Genomic DNA, 22,386 nt, shown 5'->3' with positions numbered 1-22,386 from the left:
GAGGCTGAGACAGGAGAATTGCTTGAACCTGGGAGGCGGAGGTTGCAGTGAGCTGAGATCATGCCATCGCACTCCAGCCTGGGTGACACAGCGAGACTCCATCTCAGAAAACAAAACAAAACAAAACACACACACACACACACACACACACACACACACACACAAAAAAAAGTTACACATGGGATTTGACTGTGCCCCTAACTCACACATTGTGCAAGGGGCGACTGTATGGATCAGCCCTGTTTCACTAACAATCAATTCTAGTATTTTTCCAGTTTATTCTCTACAAAAATAACCTATGGTTTCCAAATGTCACCTGTCCTTTCCCATAGTTACAATTTCCTATACTTGAATCAATACTACCTGGACAAGGCCAATGTCAATAATGTTTGTGAGAATTTTTTTGTTTTGTTTTGAATTCAATGGAACTATTTCCAGTGGTTTCATTCTTAAATGTCAGCTCTTGGTTTAATTGTATTTTTCTCTATCATGTTAAGAAAGTATCCATTTAGTCCATATTTTTCTAATAAACTTTTGTGATCAGAAATGGATTTTTCAACAAAATTATAACTCCTCACGCTCCAGACAATCATTTATGATTAAGTATCATTATTCCTAATTTAAAGAAAATTAAGGCTCAGAGCTGAAGAACAGAACTCAAATACACTGGCTCCAAATCCCACATGCTTTCCACTATACAAGTAGTTCTTAACCAAGGAGGGAGGCTTTTTATAATAATCTCTCCTCAAGCAGCCCTACCCCTTGCCAATTCAGATGGGAACCATGCATATCTATTTCTCTAGGTTAAGAATTGTAGCAGTTCTCAAAATGTTTCGTTAGCAGCATTATGACTCAGCAATTCCACTCCCAGATATACACAAGAGAAATAAAAACATAAGTCCACACAAAATTCTTTTTTTTTTTGAGACAGGATCTCACTCTGTCACCCAGGCTGGAGTGCAGTAGTATGATCAGGGCCCACTACAGCCTCTGGCTCAAGCAATCCTTCTGCCTGAGCCTAGCCTCCCGAGTAGCTGGGACTACAGGCATGTGCCACCAAAGTGATCCTCCCGCCCCTCCCCGCCAACCCCCTAAAGTGCAGGGGAAGCCACTGCACCTAGCCCATACAGAATCTTGTACAGGGGCTGGGAGCGCTGGCTCATGCCTGTAATCCCAGCACTTTAGGAGGCTGAAGTTGGCAGATCACTTGAGGTCAGGAGTTTGAGACCAGCCTGGGCAACATGGTGAAACCCCATCTCTAACTAAAAATACAAAAATGAGCCGGACATGGTGGCTCGCACCTGTAATCCCAGCTACTCAGGAGGCTGAGGCTGTAGTGAGCTGAGGTGGCGCCACTGCACTCCAGCCTGGGTGACAGAGCAAGACTCTTGCCTCAAAAAAAAAAAAAAAAAAAAAAAGAAATCTTGTAGTGTTCACAGCAACATTAGTCCTAAGAGCCAAAAGGTGGAAACGATGCAAATGTCCATCAAATGAGGAACGGCTGAACAAAATGTAGTGTGATCTATGTAATGGAATATTAGACAGACAAATGATGCACTGATAACATGCTACACCGATGTTCTCAAAAACATTTTGCTAAATGGAAGCAGTCAGTCCAAAAGACCGCATATTGTGTGATTCCAGTTACATAATATGTCCAGAGTAGGCAAATCCATAGAAATAGAAAGCAGATTAGTGGTTACTTAGGGCTGGGTTGGGAGGGGAGGTGATGGGGAATGACTGCCAATATGGGGTTTCTTTTTGGGTTGATGGCACGTTCTAGAATGTGGTGATGGTTATGCAAGTCTGAACATACTGAAAACCATTAAATTGCACACTTTAAATGGGTGAATCGCATGGTATGTAAACTGTATCTCAACAAAGCTATTGAAAAATTGCTGCACTATACGACAGTTTATATAGCACTCTCACACACACCAGCAATCAAACATCATCAGCTCACTTGTTTGAAATACAAAATTCGAAATACTTGATGCTTAATACATGGACTTACACAGAGAAAACTCACTGTAATGGACCACAGACCTCTGGCTCTTACATTTAATCCTCCTCTTGTGACCTCCTACCAACATCTAGTAATGTAATGCAGGTTATATTTCTCAATATCCTCTCCAAAAAGGTGAACGAAAGGGCTTGTTTAGATTTATGCACAGCTATCATAAAAGAAAGATGAAAAAGGACAGGAAATTTATATGTCCTGCCATGGGTATCTGTCATTATGAAGCATTCGATCCCACCAATACGGAGGAAAAAGTCAAAAGAAGAAACACACTAAGACAACTCACTCTGAAATGCAGATAATCCACACATTCCTCCCCAAACCAGTACTCCCTTCCCTCTTACAAACCCTGCTGGGTGAAGGATGGTCTCTGACCCTCTGTTGCACGCTCCTGTGAGAACTTGGTTGAATTCCACCTTCAGAGGTTAACAAGTACTTGACTTCTTCATATCAAGGCTGCTAATTTCCCTACAACTGCCATTTGCTGGCCTCAAGATTTTTCTCTCTTGGGAGCCAGAATGCATTTTTGAAACTGGCGAGGCTGGTTCTCATATCCTAGAGTCTTCTCTAACCTTACTCACTGTTTCCATCCCTGTCCCAATCTTCCCCTCAATGCACTCCTGCTTATCAATACCCTTCAGCCTGCTATTTAGTGTATTGGGCTTCGAAGCTCCGCTGGGCTACTTTCTGAACTCATCAAACAAATTAGTGACTATTTCTAATTAATTACTAGTTTTACCATAGATCTGATTTGGAAGTGGCGGGGAGAGAGGACTTTCCCACCAAAAAATCAAACTGTTAAAAAAATTAACCAGCCAGGCGCAGTGGCTCACGCCTGTAATCCCACCACTTTGGGAGGCCGAGGCAGGAGGATCACCTGAGGTCAGGAATTCGAGACCAGCCTAGCCAACATGATGAAGCCCCGTCTCTACTAAAAATACAAAAATTAGCTGGGAGTGGTGGCAGGCGCCTGTAATCCCAGCTACTTGAGAGGGTGAGGTAGGAGAATCATTTGAAACCAGGAGACAGAGGTTGCAGTGAGCCAAGATTGCACCATTGCACTCCAGCCTGGGTGACAGAGCAAGACTCTGTCTCAAGAAAAAAAAATTAGGTTGTTATGTGTAAAAGCTGTTGTAAACTATGGTGTATTGCAGCCGTTTTTAAAAATCAGCTTTATTAAGGTATCTACTGGGTGGAGGCCAGGGATGCTGCTGAACACCCTACAATGCACAGGACGGCCTCCACATCAGCAAAGGATCATCTGCTCCGAATGCGCATATTGTGGAAGCAGAAGAACCCCGCTGTGAGTTCTCGATACCCCGGCCACCAGACTTAGACTCTTCCCATCACACCTCTCTCTGTTTCTTCACATTAATATAACACTCATACTCCACCCCTAGAATCTGGGCTTGGCCATGTGAATCAGCATCACCCATGAATCATGGTGGTACCTTAACAGTCACTTCTGTAAGTGTGCTGAATGACATCAATCTTCACATGATGTACCCAGCTGAGACTGTTTTCAAAAAGGGTCCTAGTAATTCCTCCTGACTCTGTCATTCCTTCCACCCAACTCCTTTCCAATATGAATCCAGCTACTCCCATCAACAGATGGGGTATCTCTCTACCTCCATAATCTGAACTTGGTCATGTGACTTGATTTTGACTAACGGAGCCTGAGCAAGTATGAGATAAGCAAGGCTTGAAAAGTGCCTGTGAGTTGGGACTCGCTGCTGGGACCTTCCACCACCACATGAAGAAGCCTGGGTTAACCGGGAGGTGAGAGACTGTGGGTGAGGCCACTGCAGTTCACCCAGTGTTAAATTGTGAGAATTAACAAATATTTGTTTGGGGTAGTTTGAGACAAGCAAACACTAATACTGTATTTCACAGCTCCAAACTAAACTGACTTATGAAAAGCAAATCATACTCAATTCCTATTGAGATGTCAGTCAAAGCCCGAGATCTATCTTTCTCTGCAAGTGTTACTGTTCAGCAACAACTGCACCAAGTGTAATGGAACAGCTGAATCTGGGCATCAGGGTACAGGACTTTAAGTAAACAATTAGGATTTTTTTTTTTTTTCTTGAGACAGAGTCTTGCTCTGTTGCCTAGGCTGGAATGCAGTGGTGCGATATTGGCTCACTGCAGCCTCCACCTCCCGGGTCCAAGAGATCCTCCCACCTCAGCCTCCCGAGTATGTGGGACCACAGGTGCATGCCACCACGCCTGGCTAATTTTTGTATTTTTAGTAGAGACAGGGTTTCACCATGTTGGCCAGACTGGTCTTGAACTCCTGAGCTCAGGTGATCAGCCCACCTCAGAATTAGGCTTGTTAAAACATTTTTAATGATTAGGGCACATGACATGCCTCTACAGCTCACCTAACTCCACATCAGGAAGACACCTCATCAAATGCCTTGAAAAAATCCAGATATACTATGTTCCAGCACTCCCATGGCTGGCAGTCAAAAACCCTATTCCAAAATTAGTTTGATCAAAATTAGTTGAAAAGGTTCTTAAACACACCCATATTGACTCCTACATGATAATCTCTTTCAGGTCTGATCTTTGCTTCTACAATTTCTCCTGGAATCAATGTCATGCTCACTTTAAATGGGGTTATTTATCTGTGTCCAGACCTCTACCACTTCCATTATCCCAAGGCTATTCTCAAAAATGAATTATAAACGTTAGTTGAACTCATCAATTGGGACAACTTACCCCAAACCACACTCTTGACCTTATACAGAATCATTCACTTTTAGTCAAACTCTTGTAACCTCCCAGTCCCCATTCTTACCTACAAGACTTACTCTTGAATACTGTCCTTTCTCTCTCAGCACGTTCCCTTCAGGCTTTAGTCCTTCCCTGCAAGGTTCATGGAGACCCGGCAACTCCATTCTTTCTGCAGGCATATCACTGTCTTCTCCTTCTGCTACACCATCCCTAAAATACCCAGATAAATCCAAACCCCTGCCCCTCCTCCCACTCTCACAGCCAAGATTTAGGTGAGGGAGGGGGACACTGAGAGAGAACTAGAGGTTGAAATCACTACAAATCGCCTGGCAATCCTAGGTTATTGCCATCTCTTCTTCATAGAGGAACGTGACCATTAGTTATGCCTATCCTAAGGCTTTTTTTTTTTTTTTTTTTGGAGATGGAGTCTCGCTTTGTTGCCCAGGCTGGAGTGCAGTGGCACGATCTTGGCTCACTGTAAGCTCCGCCTCCCAGGTTCACACCATTCTCCTGCCTCAGCCCCCCGAGTAGCTGGGACTACAGGCGCCCACCACCACGCCCAGCTAATTTTTTGTATTTTTTAGTAGAGACGGGGTTTCACAATGTTAGCCAGGATAGTCTCAATCTCCTGACCTTGTGATCCAGCCGCCTCGGCCTCCCAAAGTGCTGGGATTACAGGCGTGAGCCACCGTACTCGGCCAGGCCTTTCTTCCAAAAGTAGCTGCACCTATCACTGCCTCCTTTGTTGAGTGCCAACAAAAGATGTTTCTTCCCCCTCCATGGATTCCCACTGGTCATTCTATTATATTCTTCTATTCTCCCTCTCCTACTCTTTCCCATTAACATACAGTGAAAGTTAACATTTAAAAAAATGACGCCGGGCGCAGTGGCTCATGCCTGTAATCCCAGCACTTTGGGAGGCTGAAGTGGCCGGATCATGAGGTCTTCAAAACCAGCCTGGCCAACATGGTGAAACCCATCTCCACTAAAAATACAAAAATTAGCCAGGCATGGTGGCGCGAGCCTGTAATCCCAGCTACTAGGTAGGCTGAGGCAGCAGAATTGCTTGAACTGGGACCCCGGAGACGGAGGTTGCAGGGAGCCGACACCGTGCCAGTGCACTCCAGCCTGGGCTACAGAGTGAGACTCCGCCTCAAATAAATAAATTAATTAATTAAATACAATAAAAAATAAATCATGCATTTCAATCCCACCTCTTCCTGGTTCTTTCAAAATCAAGGTTCTGGAATTAAGTCTACACTTGTTACCATTTCTTCAATGTTTCACTCCCTCCTCAACCCCACAGCCCTACACAGTCATCACTGTCTTCCCACTCCAGGCATCCAGTGCTCTTGGTCTTCATCTTAAGTCTGAACTCACAGAGGCATCTAACCCTGATGACCACTCTTTCCTGAGGCTCTCCTCCCCTTGTCAGCCTTCTTTCCTGGTCTTTCCTTCCTCGTTCCAGTCACTACTTAAGTGCCAACCACTCCCTAGCGCTTTACACTGTGACATAGATGCTACATTTTTCTCTGGGTGACCTTTGTTCTGCATGGTTCCAACACACATGGATACAAAGAAGGCTCCCTCTTGAATGTCTGTTCTACCAGGGAAGAGGATATTATATTCTGCCGCTGTTAGGCCAGCCTGGTTATTAGTGGATCCTAAATGTTCCTTTGCTTACACTGTGCCAGGCACTGTTATAAATGCCGGTCAAACTGACCTGTAGCCAAGTTAATTTGTCACCACTTACGTGTTTCCTCAAATTCAGTAGAACACCGGAATTCATCTTTTCCACCATTTTCTCCTCCTCTTCTTCTATCTCTGGCCACCCATTTCTGCCTCTGCAACCTGCCCTCGCCGTTCTTGTCCAGGTCCCTGAAGACTAGGCCCGACAATCTACTCCTCAGCCTCCCCTCGCTCTGCCTCACTGTCCTACTCAGTTTCCACACTGCTGCTTGGGATCTCTCCACACCAAAAATTAGATTATGGTCCTCTTCAGCCTGAAGAGACTCACCATGGCTTAAGAAGAAACAAACTCCAGAAGGCCCTTCATGAACTGGTTCCTGTTAACCTCTTTCAACTCATTTCCTGCTACTCCCTCAAAAGCGCACCACCACAGCATTCCCTGAATGCCACCAACAGAGACTAAACAAATCATGCCACCAGTTCTTCTTTTCCATCCTGCAACTAAGCATCCTATGCCCTCTGCCTGGCTATTCCTTCCTCCAACCTCTCCCCCTCCCTCAAGTCCCCCAAAGACACTGCGCAGGCATCACTTCCTCTAGGAAACCCTCCCCGACGACTAGTGTGAACTCAACGTCCGTCTCCAGTTGCACAGCACCCTAGGCTTACTTCAACTTGTTTTGTGGAATCAAGATCCCCACAGATGTTCAACAGGACTCTCATCACAACCGTATCTTTCCTAGGATTTTAGATCAGTGCATTTATTTCTTCCACCTGCCTAAAATGTCTACAAAATATTCAAATGCTTACATTCAAATATTCAAATGTCTGCCGGGCACAGTGGCTCATGCCTGTAATCCTAGCACTTTGGGAGGCCAAGGCAGGTGGATCACCTGAGGTCAGGAGTTCAACACCAGCCTGACCAACATGGTGCAACCCTGTCTCCACTAAAAATACAAAAAAATTAGCTGGGCATGGTGGCGTGTGCTACTTGGGAGGCTGAGGCAGGAGAATCACTTGAACCTGGGAGGTGGAGGTTGCAGTGAGCTGAGATCACGCCATTGCACTCTAGCCTGAGCAATAAGAGGGAAAATCCATCTCAGAAAACAAACAAACACTCAAATGTCTATGAAAATATCTCACACACAATATAAAAAACTAGCACCTCTTTTCTTCCTTTGATCTTCACCCACATCCTCAAAACATGCTCCAAACTCCAGTTTGCAAATTCCACATAAAACCATATTATTCTGGTTTTTATTTGCGATACAAAAGGTTTTCTCTTCCTGCCAGATCTGTTTCTTTTGAGTGAGGTATCTGCTTCCATTTGGTTCTGAGTGGTACCCTCATGCCTCCTGGCAATATCTCTAAGACTCTAACAGCAAAACTACAGCACTTACCTCATGTTAAAAATCTCAAGCTCTCCTTTGTTAAATGACATTAAAAAACACGCTGCAATCGTGGGATCAAATGATGTTTTCTAAAAGAAACTGGGTTACACTTGTATTGAGTAATACATCTTTCAACTGTCCTAAAGGAAATGAGTTCTTCTGTATTTAAACCTAGATGACACGCCACCACCTCAAGGTTAACCAATGGAAAAATTATTAAATATGCAGTAGTTTAAAAGGATTTTCCATGCATCTGCAAGCAATGGAACATATGCTAAAATTGAAAGAGATCAATTGAAACAAGAGCTGGTATCCACTTTACCCATGACCCTTTTTCTAGAAAAAACAAAAACTTAAAACAAGAGCCTCAGACTTTTTTTTTTTTTTTTTTGGAGATAGCGTGTCGTCCAAGCTAGAGTGCAGTGGCACAATCTCAGCTCACTGTAGCCTCTGTCTTCCTGGTTCTAGTGATTCTCGTGCCTCAGCCTTCGAGCAGCTGCGACTATAGGTGCATGCCACCATGCCCGCTTTTTTTTTTTTTTTTTTTTTTTTTTTTTTTTGAGACAGAGTCTCGCTCTGTTGCCCAGGCTGGAGTGCAGTGCAAGCTCCGCCACCCCGGGTTCACGCCATTCTCCTGCCTCAGCCTCCCGAGTAGCTGGGACTACAGGTGACCACCACCACGCCTGGCTAATTTTTTTTGTATTTTTAGTAGAGACGGGGTTTCACCGTGTTTGCCAGGATGGTCTCAATCTCCTGACCTCGTGATCCACCCACCTAGGCCTCCCAAAGTGCTGGGATTACAGGTGTGAGCCACCGAACCCGGCCTAATTTTTGTATTTTCAGTAGAGACAGGGCTTCACCACGTTGGCCAGGCTGGTCTCAAACTCCTGACCTCAGGTGACCCGCCTGCCTCCACCTCCCAGAGTGCTGGGATTACAAACCATGAGCCTTAGACTTTGAAAAAAAATCTTAAGGCAAATTAAACATTTCCACCTTTAAAATCAGAAGACTATCACTTTATAAAACTGTTGTGAAATTAAATGGGAAAAGTATATAAAAATGCTTCCCAAAGTGACAGTAAACATCAAACTATATTACAATATTTCATCTAAGTGTGCAATTTAAAAAATCTCGTCTTCCCGGCCGGGTGCAGTAGCTCATGCCTGTAATCCCAGCACTTTGGGAGGCCAAGGCGGGTGGATCACGAGGTCAGGAGATCGAGACCATCCTGGCTAACATGGTGAAACCCCGTTTCTACTAAATATACAAAAAAATTAGCCAGGCGTGGTGGCGGGCGCCTATATTCCCAGCTACTCTGGAGGCTGAGGCAGAATGGTGTGAACCCAGGGGGCAGAGCTTGCAGTGAGCCGAGATCGCACCACTGCACTCCAGCCTGGGCAACAGAGCGAGACTCCGTCTCAAAAAAAAAATCTCTTCTTCCCAGTAAGATTTTAGTCAATGCAGAAATTTAGAGACCAGATGTAAAAAATTCATACCAAAAAGTACCGTAAGTTTTCCATTGCGGTCCAGACGCGTTTTGGTCATCATTTATTAACACACACACACACACACACAATTTATTAATACACACACACATTTATTAATACACACACACACACACACACACACAGCCAGATGACGAACAGAGAAAACCAAGATCAAAATGCAACAGGGCACCAAAAAATGAAAGTAAGAGGTAGTTGTAATTCACTCAGCGTTTTTGAGAATCTACATGCCACAGCTCCAAATAATGTCAGTAGAAATATATTCTATGTAAGTTTTAAAATTTTAATCTGTTAATGATAGCTTTGAAGTTCTGCCATATTGTTTTTCCTTCCTCAATAAATAGATCAAGTTCCAAAAATCTGAAGTCTTTTTCTACATGGCCAGCAAACGATGAAAAACAAAAACATGCCTGCAAGTGGATCACTTGAGGTCAGGAGTTCGAGATCAGCCTGGCTAACATGGTGAAACCCGGTCTCTATTAAAAATGCAAAAATTAGCCAGGCGTGGTGTTGGGCACCTGTAATCCCAGCTACTGGGGAGGCTGAGGTAGAACTGCTTGAATCCAGGAGGGGGAGGTTGAAATGAGTTGAGATTGCACCACTGCACTCCAGCCTGGGCAACAAAACGAGACTGTCTCCAAAAAGCCATCTTCCAAATTGGTAAATAATCCCCGAGGGGGCCAGAAGAGTAAGAAAATACAGACAAATGACCGATGTGCTGAAAAATGGTGAAGCTGGGTGTACGGGGGTTACTGTACTATTTGTCTTTATTTTGTATGTTTGAAAGTTTCCATTAGTCAAAGGGAAAAAAAAGGCAATCACTCCAAAGAAGCATAAGGGAGATGGGCCCTGCCTCAAATAAGCTGGCATCGAGCCTACCCCTGCTTCAACCTCATTTTCGTTCCTAGAGGACAAAGGGCGATGGGTGCCTTTTGAATTCTGAACATGTATACGTAATACCTATTCAAACAAATCTTTCAAAACTTTCAAGAACACCCTGTACTAGTGAGGACCTTAAACATTATTCTTAGCTAGTTTTCCAGCAATTCCCCTCTTGGGTCTGTCTTAACGTACGAATTGTGCCTGAAAGATACCAGATGCTCCTCGACATACAACTCGTTTATGGGGACATGACCCTCCTAAGCAGAGGAGCTTAAGGAATGCCTATTGCTTTTGCACCATCGTAAAGTCGAAAAATCGTCAGGTTAAGGTCAGGTGCAGTGGTTCATGCCTGTAACCCCAGCACTTCAGGAGGCCAAGGCGGGCAGATCACCTGAGGCCAGGAGTTGGAGACCAGCCTGGCCAACATGGGGAAACCCCATTTCTACTAAAAATACAAAAATTAGCCGGGTGTGGTGGTACGTGCCTGTAATCCCAGCTACTTGGGAAGCTGAGGCAGGAGAATCGCTGGAACTCAGGAGGCAGAGGTGGTAGTAAGCTGAGATCGCGCCACTGCACTCCACCCTGAGCAACAGAGCGAGACTGTCTCAAAAAAAAGAGAAAAGAAAAATCGTTAAGTTAAACCATCTGAAATCAGGGACCATCTATACCCACACCAATATCATTTACAATATAAATTTGGAAACAGCCTAAATACTAAGTAAAAAAATAATTAAATTATGATATATCCACAGGATTATTCAGCTACTGAAAATAACGACAGAATATCATTGAAATGATGTCAAGTGAAAAAAGCAAGGTGCAAGAGAATATAAACTAGAAAAAGACACGATGGAAATATCCCTGCATGTGAATCATTATGGTGATTCTTCTTGTCATTTTCCCCCGAAATTTCTAGCATCCTGAAAGGCCACCAACATTTTTGTCTTCAGTAGTCAATCCCATTGTTCACAGCCTTCCAAAGACTACAGACTCCCTTAAACAGGCATGGCATTCCAAAATCTAAGCAATTCTAGAATATTCCTTCCCTACTCCCTTGTCCCCACTAGCGTTCCTCGCCTTGGAATGCTCTTTTCTGTTGTTCGTATTCTCCTCTCCTGTTTGTTCTTCTCGCCTTTCTAGGTAGGGTCATTTTTTTCAACCTAGTAGGAAAAAACTTCCAGTCTTAACCTCTATTACACAGATACAAGACCCAACATGAAGGTTGGAAAATAATAACATCTATTCTCTATAGCAGGGGTCCCCAACGGGCCCATGGCCTGTCAGGAACCTGGCTGCAGAGCAGGAAGTCTGTTGCTCCCCACTGCTTGAATTACCACCTGAGCTCCACCTCCTGTCAAATCAGCGGTGGCATTAGATTCTCAAAGGAGTGCCAACCCTACTGTGAACTGCACACGCAAGGGATGTAGGCTGCACGGTCCTTATGAGAATCTAATGCCTGATGATCTGTCACTGTCTCCCATCAACCCCAGATGGGACCATCTAATTGTAGAACAAGCTCAGGGCTCCCACTGACTCTACATTATAGTGAGTTGTATAATTATTTCATTACATACTACAATGTAGCGATACTAAAGTGCACAATAAATGCAATGTGTTTGATTCATCCCCAAACCATTCCCTTACCCCTCACCCCCACCCAGGTGCCAAAAAGGTTGGGGACCACTGCTCTTTAGCCTACCCAGGCCAGGCAGGCCCTTACATTTAAAACATACTGCCAATGAGTATGGGGTTATCTGCATGGCTACTATGTTGCACCTCCACTGCAAAGACATGCTCACTGCTTCATGTTAGATTGCTACAAAAGCAGTCTGTATAGAAACAGTAAAAAATTCAAGCTGATTTCTACATTCTTAAAGAACCAGCACCATAGGCATTTTGTTTCCCAGATCTGGGTTTTTAAAATATGGTAACTTAAGAGTCGTATGAGTAATTCCTTTCAGACAGCTCAAGAAATGTAAATCATCTCTATGGCTTCAAAAGAAATCTGGCTTTTTAAAGCCTTCCCCTCGCTCCCTTAGCCATTCCTCACTTCCCTGCCCACGGCAGCTGCTCTTCATACTCAGCTTGCGGCAGGTTGGGGGTGGATCAGTGACTCCTCTTCAGCTACTGTCATTGCACGTTCAGCTGGCCACTGCTGTCACTGTCATACTCCCAGCTCGGACACTCCTGCTCAGAGGAAAGCTGGGTACCTGGGTCCCACTCACCAAAATGGGCTTTCTCTCTCCAAAGACAGGTACCCTTCCAAAGGTAAAGAAGCCCAAGAGTTTTATTCGGAATAATTTTATCGTTTTAATGTTATGTTAAAAATCTATATTATGTAAGAACACTCTCTTTCCTATTCATAACCAAAGCTTTTTTTTTTTGGAGACAGTCTCGCACTGTCACCTAGGCTGGAGTGCAGTGGTGTGATCTCGGCTCACTGCAACCTCTGCCTCTTGGGTTCAAGTGATTCTCCTACCTCAGCCTCTCTCTAGTAGCTGGGATTACAGGCACGCGCCATCATGCCCAGCTAATTTTTGTATTTTTAGTACAGATGGGATTTCACCATGTTGACCAGGCTGGTCTTGAACTCCTGACCTCAAGTGATCAACCCACCTCGACCTCCCAAAGTGCTGGGATTACAGGCGTGAGCCACTACACCCGGCCCATAACCAAAACTTAACGCCATGCAGCACATATTAGTAGTATTCAACTCAGGTAAAGAAAAATCTATTTCTGTAGGACACACACTTAACAAGTGAAATGCTGGGAGCGATTTAACTAAGACTTCACTAGTTCTTTAAACAGAAAGAAAAGACTCACACACGGTCTTTTAAGATTTACAATTTTTATTTTTTCTACAAAACCATGGTAGCAAACCAATTATTTATAACTATTTACCTTAAAATCAAAGCTTTCTTTTGGGAATTTTTTTTTCTTTTTTTTCAAGATGGAGTCTTGCTCTGTCACCCAGGCTGGAGTGCAGTAGTGCAATCTCAACTCCCTGCAACCTCCGCCTCCCAGGTTCAAGTAATTCTCCGGCCTCAGCCTCCCAAGTGGCTGGGATTACACGTGCGGGCCACCACACCCAGCTATTTTTGTATTTTTAGTAGAGACAAGTTTCACCATGTTAGTCAGGCTGGTCTCCAACTCCTGACCTCACGATCCGCCTGCCTCGGCCTCCCAAAGTGCTGGGATTATAGGCGTGAGCCACCGTGCCCGACTCAGGGAATTTTTTAAATCAGTTTTCGTGTAACTAATTTTCTACCACTCAAATTCATAAATTCCTTTAGCAAAATATCAAAAATTTCAAGATTTCTACAAATGACAATTTTAAGTAAAATAATATGTTTTGGTACTTAATCAAAATGATAGCTGACACCTAAAATGGAATTTGGGGAAGATACAGAAAAATAATTCTGAGAGGAGAGGCCACAAGGCAGCTGGTATTGGTAGCCTTTGTAGAAAGGCAACATTTAGCTGCATTATAATTATAGACCTGGCTGGGTGTGGTAGCTCACACCTGTAATCCCAGTAGTTTGGGAGGCCAAGATGGGCAGATTGCTTGAGTCCAGGAGCTTAAGACCAGCCTGGACAACATGGCAACACCCCGTCCCTACAAAACAAAATACAAAAAATTAGCCGGGTGTGGTGGCATGCTCCTGTAGTCCCAATTACTTGGGTGGCTGAGGCTGGAAGATCGCTTTAGCCTGTGAGGTAGAGGCTGCAGTGAGCCTGGGTGACATGCTCCAGCCTGGGTGACAGAGTGAGACCTTGTCTCAAAAAAAAACAAAAAACAAAACCAAGCAATCAAACACACACATAATTATAGACTGGAATATCTGGTAAAACACTAAGCAGCTTTCAAAAGAAGGCAAAGAGAAGATAACGTTTTATATCATTTAAAAGTGGTATTTCCCTTTGACTACTGAACATAGAAAGTGGTCCTTGTGGCTGGGCACAGTGGCTCACGCCTGTAATCCCAGCACTTTGGGAGGCTGAGGTGGGTAGATCACCTGAGGTCAGGAGTTCGAGCCCAGCCTGGCCAACATGGTGAAACTTGTGTCTACTAAAACAACAAAAATTCACTGGGCGTGGTGGTGGGTGCCTGTAATGCCAGCTACTTGGGAGACTGAGGCAAGAGAATCACTTGAACCTGGGAGGCAGAGGTTGCGGTGAGCCAAGGTATCACACCACTGTCCACTGCACTCCAGCCTGGGTGACAGAGCAAGACTCCGTCTCAAAAAAATTAAAATAAAATACAATAAAATAAAATAAGGTTAGGACTGCTGATATTGGGAGTGGGCAAAGAAGGGAAAAGTAACTACTTTTCCCATCCAGCTCCTGACAGCCACAATGTATTGAATGTCTTGTGCCGGCGTCCCATCAGTTGAGAGCCTCATGCTGCAGGAGCTCCCCAGTCTCAACCCTGCATCCTGCTCATTAGGAAACCACCACCACACAGGCGGCAAATCACTGATAATAAAGGCAGCCTTGGGGCCGAAAACTAGAACACCAGCAAAATTTCCATAATCCCCAAAGAGTTAACGATTTGCTCAGATTTCAAGTAAATTGTTCTTATTTATTTGGGTGAACATTATACAGTGTTCAAGTTCCATAACTTTTTAAGTGGAAATACAGCACAAACGTAGCTAAAGCTAATTCCCTTTTTTCAGTTCAGACGCTTGGAAACGAAGACAAAGGGATAGATAATTATCGCTGGCTGTGAGCTGTTGTGGGCACTCCATTATCGACACATTCCTGAATAGGTAATGGCCTGCTGAATTCCAGCCAGCTGTAGTCCAGACCAGCATCACTTTTTAAAAATAACCACTTTCTCTCTTCTTGAACACAGGTGATGGCTGCGCAACACTGAATGTACCCAATGCCACTCAACTGCACTTGCAATCTGATGTGACTATGTTAAAGTTATGTTACACAACTTTTACCTCGATAAAAACACATCGTTTCCTTCACTCTTTTCAATAATTTAGAGATTGGCTTAATAAATAAGGCTTCCCTGAGTACAAGAGATGAAATCCTACCCAAGGTTTGCAGTTAATCCAGGACTGCAATGAGGATGAACATTTAGCGCCATGTTGAATCTCGGTAGAATTCAAAAGACACACAGATTTCCAAAATAATCAGAAAAAGCACTTAATATCCGCTTCAGTTACTGTGAAGGCTAACACATGAAAGGCAAGCTGTATGATCTGTATTCTTTCCACGCCCAAGAAGAGAACAATTCAACCCACATGACTTAGAATAATGGTTGGCAGAACTCCACCTCTGAAGAGTCTACAGAGGTACCATTACTCCATTAGTGATAATAGTTATTGATCTCCTGGAAGAGCTGGGGGGAAATGGAATATTTAAGATAGAAAGAATTTGAAAGTCTATTGATCCCACTAGGAAGATTTAGAAAAATTACGATAGCCTTTTGCCACCTTTGCCCTCCCACCCCTTATTGAGTTAAACTGCTTAACTCAGTAACTTCAACAAAATTAGTAATCCTGAACCTTTTCTCCCCCCGAGGCAAGTACCAGTAGCCTACTTAAAATATTAACTTCTCAAGAGACTATTAAAAGTCAAAGGACAAGACAGTATTGTCTAATACGTAGGATACATCTAGGTGTTCACTCTCCTTCAATACAAGACGAAACATCTATCTTAAAAGATCTAACATTCCTCTTTCCTTCTTTTCAAAATACTGCACAATACAGTATTTCTGTCCTGGTTACCCACATAGAACTACCATTCTGCACAGATCCCAATAGTGTTAGCACTAGGATAATTTCAGTAAACTCAAATTTTAATCCCTCTATCAACAGGATGATTTCAGCCTTAAAAGAGAGCTCACGTGAGTGGTAAGACTGGTTTCTTTCTCTGCAGTTTCCAAATTCTCCATGATGACTTTTATAAACAGGAAGAACATTTCTCAGGTAGTTGCCATTTTGGAATACCTACTACATTTCTTACTGAATCCGCACAACTTTTTCAAGTATTGTCCCATTTTACAGATGAGGAAAATGAGGGACAGAGCCTATTTCCTTAAAGTCACAAGAAACAGATTTGAAAAAAGGTTTTTATTTTACAAACTGTTCTTTCCTCTATACTGTGAAGGAGCAGAAGCACAAATCTAGTAAAAAACAAACTTCCCAAATCTCGACTTAAAAGGCTTTGGAACGGGTTTTCATTCCCTACTAGTAACTGAAAATGACTCAGTAGAAGTCATCATTTTTTTAAGGTTTTTATTAAAACCTGCCAAATTAATTATCTGCAATAAACACAAGTATACATCCCATCTCTGCACTAGTGTCATAAACTATATTCTTGTTTAAAATTTCTACTTTTATTCCATAAATTATCGTTTAAAATTTCTACTTTTATTCCATCATTGCCCAATATTTTAAATAAATGAGATGAATGTTTAAAAATACAAAAAAGCACCTTATAAACTTTTGTGAGAAAGCTAGCAATAGGGTGAACAAGGCCTAGCTAGAGGTCACAGATTTGCATGTCTAAGGGTAAATGATATCCTTATTTTTTGGACTAATTCTTATCTGGTGGAATATGAAGTGCTCGATTCCACCTGGCTTATCAGCTAATTTCTGCATTACCTTGGATAAATGCCATTTGCACACTCCCTACCAGCCCTTAGGTGCATTGCAGCCTCTGTGTCATTGTGTGTGACATCACTTGGTTGCTATGGATATAGGTGCGAGGTCACTCGCTTTCCTGTGGAACTAGAAATATGGAAAAATTAGAAGAGTCTAAATAACACGAACTGAAGATATTTCCAATACTGATACCTATTAGAAGTGCAACTTACATCATTTAAGCATTAAAACCTTGTAAGACAGCGACTGTGGCCACAGCAGTATTCCGAATTTCAGAATCAGTTCTCTTCTTTAATAAGACAAAAACCTTTCTTTGTTAATATAGCTGGTTTAAATATAAAGGTATCGGCATTGTCATCTTTTGAGAACCGGTAAAGTTATTCAAGAATTGATCTGTAATATCAATAATGCTTCATTTAAAAGATGTAACACGCAAGGTACACTCCAGTATCCACTTCACAATGGAGATGAATTTGAAAATCTTTGTTACATAAGGCAGGAAATTAAATATTAAGATAGTGGGGGCCCGAAATCATTAGATTAATTTTCTACCTTTCATTTCATAATGTTCAATACTTCCCCCTCCTCTAATATCAAACTGGTTGATAGCCCATTAGATAAATGTGGTGTTACTGACAAAATGGTGCAATACAGGGAGGAATCTGCAACCCAGACAAAATGCGACAACTGGAGATCGCTATTCTCTTTTCATCAGCATGAAGATGTACTCGCTTAAAAAAAAAAAAGCCTCAGATGCATCTAACAACCAAAAATTTTTAAGAAGACTTTTTCCCCTTTAAAATAACTCCTCCCAGCCTCCACCCAGTCTAGGCTCTCTGCAATATGACAAATGCAGAATCTTCTGGAATGACTTGATACTGCCTCTCACCACGGCTTTGTTTGCACTATCAGATCAGACAGAATATTTTTTCCCCCAACTTATAGGAATTTCAACAGACGCGTGCCTGTATTCAAAAAAGAAACGGCATATGTCACACGGATCGAACCAGTCAGCTACATTCATCACCTTTTATTTTACAGGCAATACCTACCCTTTTCAATACAAAAACATTAGGGAATAAAATGGAGATGACATGTTGAGAATGATCAATGAAAACGCTAGCGAGACAAACGTTCCCCCTTCCTAAAAGCCGGAGGACTTGCTTTGGGGGAATGGAGAAAGAAGAGCCTTTTGTTAAGAAAAACGTGAGCAAGGTGGTTTCGATTCTGCATCACGGAGCTCAGGTTTTCAAGAGACCCTATACAATGTTTCTGGGAAGATTCTCGGGGATGTGTCGGGACAGACAGTGGGGAAGATTTGGGGGGGGGCTGGAGAGGTGGAAAACCGGGAGACCCGCTGAGTGAATGGGAAAGGCGCCGCCCAGACACCAGGGAGAGAAAGAGGAACCGCATCCATGCGGTCCCCCGCCCCCACGCCCAGGCTGGGAGGAGGGGGGAAGTGGGGCACAAAGGATGCGCACGGCTCCCCGCTCGGGTCCCCTGCAACCCTAGAGCCGCGGGGGCCGGAGACCCCGCTCCCAAGTCCATCCTCGCGGGACCCCGCCCCGGCCCGCGCCCGCGCCGGCCCTGAATGGCAGTGCCGCGGGGCCACGGGGACTCCGAGAAGAGGCCGCGTCACAGCCCGGGTTCCCGTCGCCTCTCGGGACCCTCCCCAACCCCCCTCAGTGAGCGAGACGGGGCGGTCACCCCGCCATCGCGACAGGGCGACGAAGCCCCGAGCCTTCCAAGCCAAGGACCGCGTCTTCGGAGGGGCAGGGAGCGGCGGGGGGAGGGGAGGAGACACTCACGTTCTTCATGGCCGCGGCCATGTCGTCGTAGCGCTCCGCCTGCTCGGCCAGCCGGGCTTTCTGCACCAGTTGCTCGCGGTCCACCATCTTCGCGGGGCTGGGTCTGGCCGGAGAAGGAAGAGGACACTGGGGCGGCCTGAAGGGCTTGGAGGGCGCGACTGGAGCCCAAGTGCCGGAGAGGACCGACCCACGGAGCGAGCGGCTGAGGCGGCGGCTGCGCGAAGAAGGCGGCTGGAGCTGCGACCGCGGGACCGGGCGCGAGGCGGCTGCGGCTGCTGTGCGTGCCACAGACGGACAACCCCCTGCGGCCCCGCCCACGCCGCATGACGAAGGCAGGCCCCGCCCGCCCGTCCGCAAGCCCCGCCCAGGCCCCGCCCGGGCCCGGCCGCGGCTAGAACTCCCGGCTCCCCAGCTCGGCTCACTGCGCGTCTTCCGGGCACCCAGTCCTTTCCCACTGCGCCCTCACTCTCCCCTTTTTTCACTTCACTCCCCAGTTCCCTCACTCCAGCTTCTCCAGACGCCCCCTTACCCTTCCCCCTTGATCTTCCCGCCCCACCAGGCCTCGGACGCATGGGCCTCTGGGAGTTGTAGTGTAACCTGCGGTGGACTGAGGCGTTGAGGAGACCAAGGACAAAGGGGCGGTCAAGACTACAACTCCCAGCGGACGTAGCGCGCAGGCGCAGGAGGACGGGGGGTGGTTCGAATCCCGAGGCCGCTGGGGACCCCTGGCGGGGATCAGGGCTGCATCAGTCGCTGCGAGTGCTGATTCACCGCCCCGCCCCATATTCTCCGGGAAATTACGAGAGGAGGGGGCAGGAGCCTCGGTCCTAGACCCTGTTTCCGAGATCACGTAGCAGGTCGTGGTGGGGGAAGGACAGGAGGCGCGTCCATTGTAGATCCAGACTCTCAGTGTGGTACCTGCCCGCGGGATGGCTGAATTAAGGGGCCAGACCCTGGGGACTGTAACCTCCTCCCCCTACGAGCTTCCACTAAACCCCCCACCCCACCTTGAGGCTCTTGGGCCTGAATAGGTGAAAACATGGACGAACGACAAATACCGGCTGGCCACAGTGGTTGATTTCCAGAAAGGATGCAGCTGTCTGCTGGCTGACCCTGGAGAACCCCTTCTTCCTCTCCAGGGTGGAATGCTAAAGATTCAGTTCAGCTACCAGGAGCCTACTCCACGTCTAACTGGGCTGCGTCTAGGGCTTGGTTGTCCAGCTCTTCTCTCCCCTCCTAAGACATACATACCCACCGAGGTCACGCTGATATATTCTCGTTCATATTATTCCACATAGTTTGCAGATAGCATAGGTTTTTTTGCTTTGTTTTGCTTTTTTGTAGAGACGGGGATCTAGCTTTGTTGCCCATGCTGGTCTCGAACTCCTGGGCTCAAGCGATCCTCATGTCTCGGCCTCCCAAGGTACTGGGATTACCGACGTGAGCCACCATGCCTGCAAGCCCGATAGTTTTGACTGCACATTTTATTTACTTTATGTATTCAACAATTATCTATGAGAAGCTACTGTGTTCCAAGCCCTATTCTAAGCCACGAGGTACAGTAGTGAACAAAACAGACAAAAATCCCTGCCCAAGAAAATAGGTGAGATATGTACAGTGTGCTAGAAGTCAGTAAGGAGTGAGTTTTGAGGTTGCAGTGAGCTGAGATAGCGCCACTGCACTCCAGTCTGGCGACAGAGCGAGACTCCGTTTCAAAAATAAAAAATAAAATAAAAAGTTTTTTAAAGGCTGGGCACGGTGACTCACACCTGTAATCCCAGCACTTTGGGAGACCGAGGCAGGCGGATCACAAGGTCAGGAGATCGAGACCATCCTGGCCAACATGGTGAAACCCGTCTCTACAAAAAATACAAACAAACTAGCTGGGCGGTGGTGCCCACCTGTTATCCCAGCTACTCGGGAGGCTGAGGCAGGAGAATCGCTTGAACCCGGGAGTCGGAGGTTGCAGTGAGCTGAGATCGCTCTACTGCACTCCAGCATGGGTGACAGAGTGGGACTCCGTCTTGAAAAAAAAAAAAGAAGTGAGTTTTGGCCCAGCACGGTGACTCACACCTGTAATCCCAACACTTTGGGAGGCCGAAGCAGGTGGATCATCTGAGGTCAGGAGTTCGAGACCAGCCTGGCTAACGTGGCGAAACCCCATCTCTACTAAAAATACAAAAATTAGCTGGGCATGGTGGCGGGCGCCTGTAATCCCAGCTACTTGGGAGGCTGAGGCAGGAGAATCACTTGAACCTGGGAGGCAGAGGTTGCAGTGAGCCGAGATTGTGCCAGTGCACTCCAGCCTAGGCGACAGAGCAAGACTCGATCTCAAAAAAAAAAAAAAAAAATGACCTCTCATCTAAACTGTAAAGCCATGTTAATATATCGGAGCTGTTAGCAGACAATGTTCTAAAGACAGCAGAGAAGTTTCCTTCTCTGAGCACTGGAGAGAAAGGATTTGGTTATAAGGGTTCCTACTCTCTCTTTTTTTTCTTTTCTTTTTTTTTTTTTTTTTTGAGATGGAGTCTTGCTCTGTAGCCCAGGCTGGAGTGCAGTGATGCAATCTTGGCTCACTACAAACTCCATCTCCCGGGTTCAAGCGATTCTCCTGCCTCAGCCTCCTAAGTAGCTGGAATTACAGGTGCGCACCACCACACCTGGCTAATTTTTGTATTTTTAGTAGAGACGGTGTTTCAGCATATCGGCCAGGCTGGTCTCGAACTCCTGACCTCGTGATCCATCCGCCTCAGCCTACCAAAGTGCTGGGATTACAGGCGTGAGCCATTACGCCCAGCAAGGGTTCCTACTTTCACAGACTTATTCCAGGGATTATGTGTCAGGGTGGTAACTTCACACATCATAATGGCACTGGTGGCAAGTCCATCTATGGGGAGAAATTCGATGACGAGAACCTCATCCTGAAGCATACAGATCCTGGCATCTTGCCCATGGCAGATGCTGGACCCAACACAAATGCTTCCCAGTTTTTCATCTGCACTGCCAAGACTAAGTGGTTAGATGGCCAGCATGGTGGTCTTTGGCAAGGTGAAAGCAAGCATGAATATTGCGGAGGCCATGGAGCGCTATGGCTCCAGGAATGGCAAGACCAGCAAGAAGATCACCATTGCTATGGCCGGGCACGGTGGCTCACGCCTGTAATCCTAGCACTTTGGGAGGCCAAGGTGGGCAGATCACTTGAGGTCAGGAGTTTGAGACCAGCCTGGCCAACATGGTGAAACCCCCGTCTCTACTAAAAATACAAAAATTAGCTAGGCGTGGTGGCAGGTGCCTGTAGTCCCAGCTACTCCAGAGGCTGATGCAGGAGAATCGCTGGAACCTGGGAGGCAGAGGTTTCAGTGAGCTGAGATTGCACCATTGCACACCAGCTTGGGCAACAAGAGTGAAACTCCATCTAAAAAATAAATAAATAAATGAAATAAAATCACCATTGCTGACTGTGGGCAACTCTAATAAATTTGACTTATGTTTTATCTTAACCACCAGACCATTCCTTCAGTGGCTCAGGAGAGCACCTATCCACCCCATTTGCTCCCAGTATCCTATCATCTTTGTGCTCTTGCTACAGTTCCCTTTGAGTCCCACGATTTTCTTATTCCCTTCCATGTCTGGCTGGATTGCACAGTTAAGTTTGTGACTACGAAATAAAAACTAAATAACAACAAAAAAATCAATAAGAAATGAAAAATAAAATAGGAAACATGAAGTGTGGAT

At 45.4% G+C, this 22,386-nt stretch overlaps 1 protein-coding gene across 1 annotated transcript in view; it reads right to left on the bottom strand.

Annotated features, from left to right (window-relative positions):
- The window catches only part of YWHAG (tyrosine 3-monooxygenase/tryptophan 5-monooxygenase activation protein gamma), a 32,269-nt gene extending 13,246 nt beyond the window's left edge, over positions 1-19,023 (bottom strand). The window contains exon 1 of the mRNA XM_055292770.2: positions 18,652-19,023. Within this exon, the coding sequence (XP_055148745.1) occupies positions 18,652-18,738 (87 nt within the window). The 5' untranslated portion in view covers positions 18,739-19,023. The remainder of the gene's footprint in view (positions 1-18,651) is intronic.
- Positions 19,024-22,386: the final 3,363 nt, after the last annotated feature.

This window comes from Symphalangus syndactylus, chromosome 9 (genome assembly GCF_028878055.3).
Source record: "Symphalangus syndactylus isolate Jambi chromosome 9, NHGRI_mSymSyn1-v2.1_pri, whole genome shotgun sequence".
Lineage (NCBI taxonomy): Eukaryota > Metazoa > Chordata > Mammalia > Primates > Hylobatidae > Symphalangus > Symphalangus syndactylus.
This window is presented reverse-complemented; position numbering and strand designations above follow the sequence as displayed.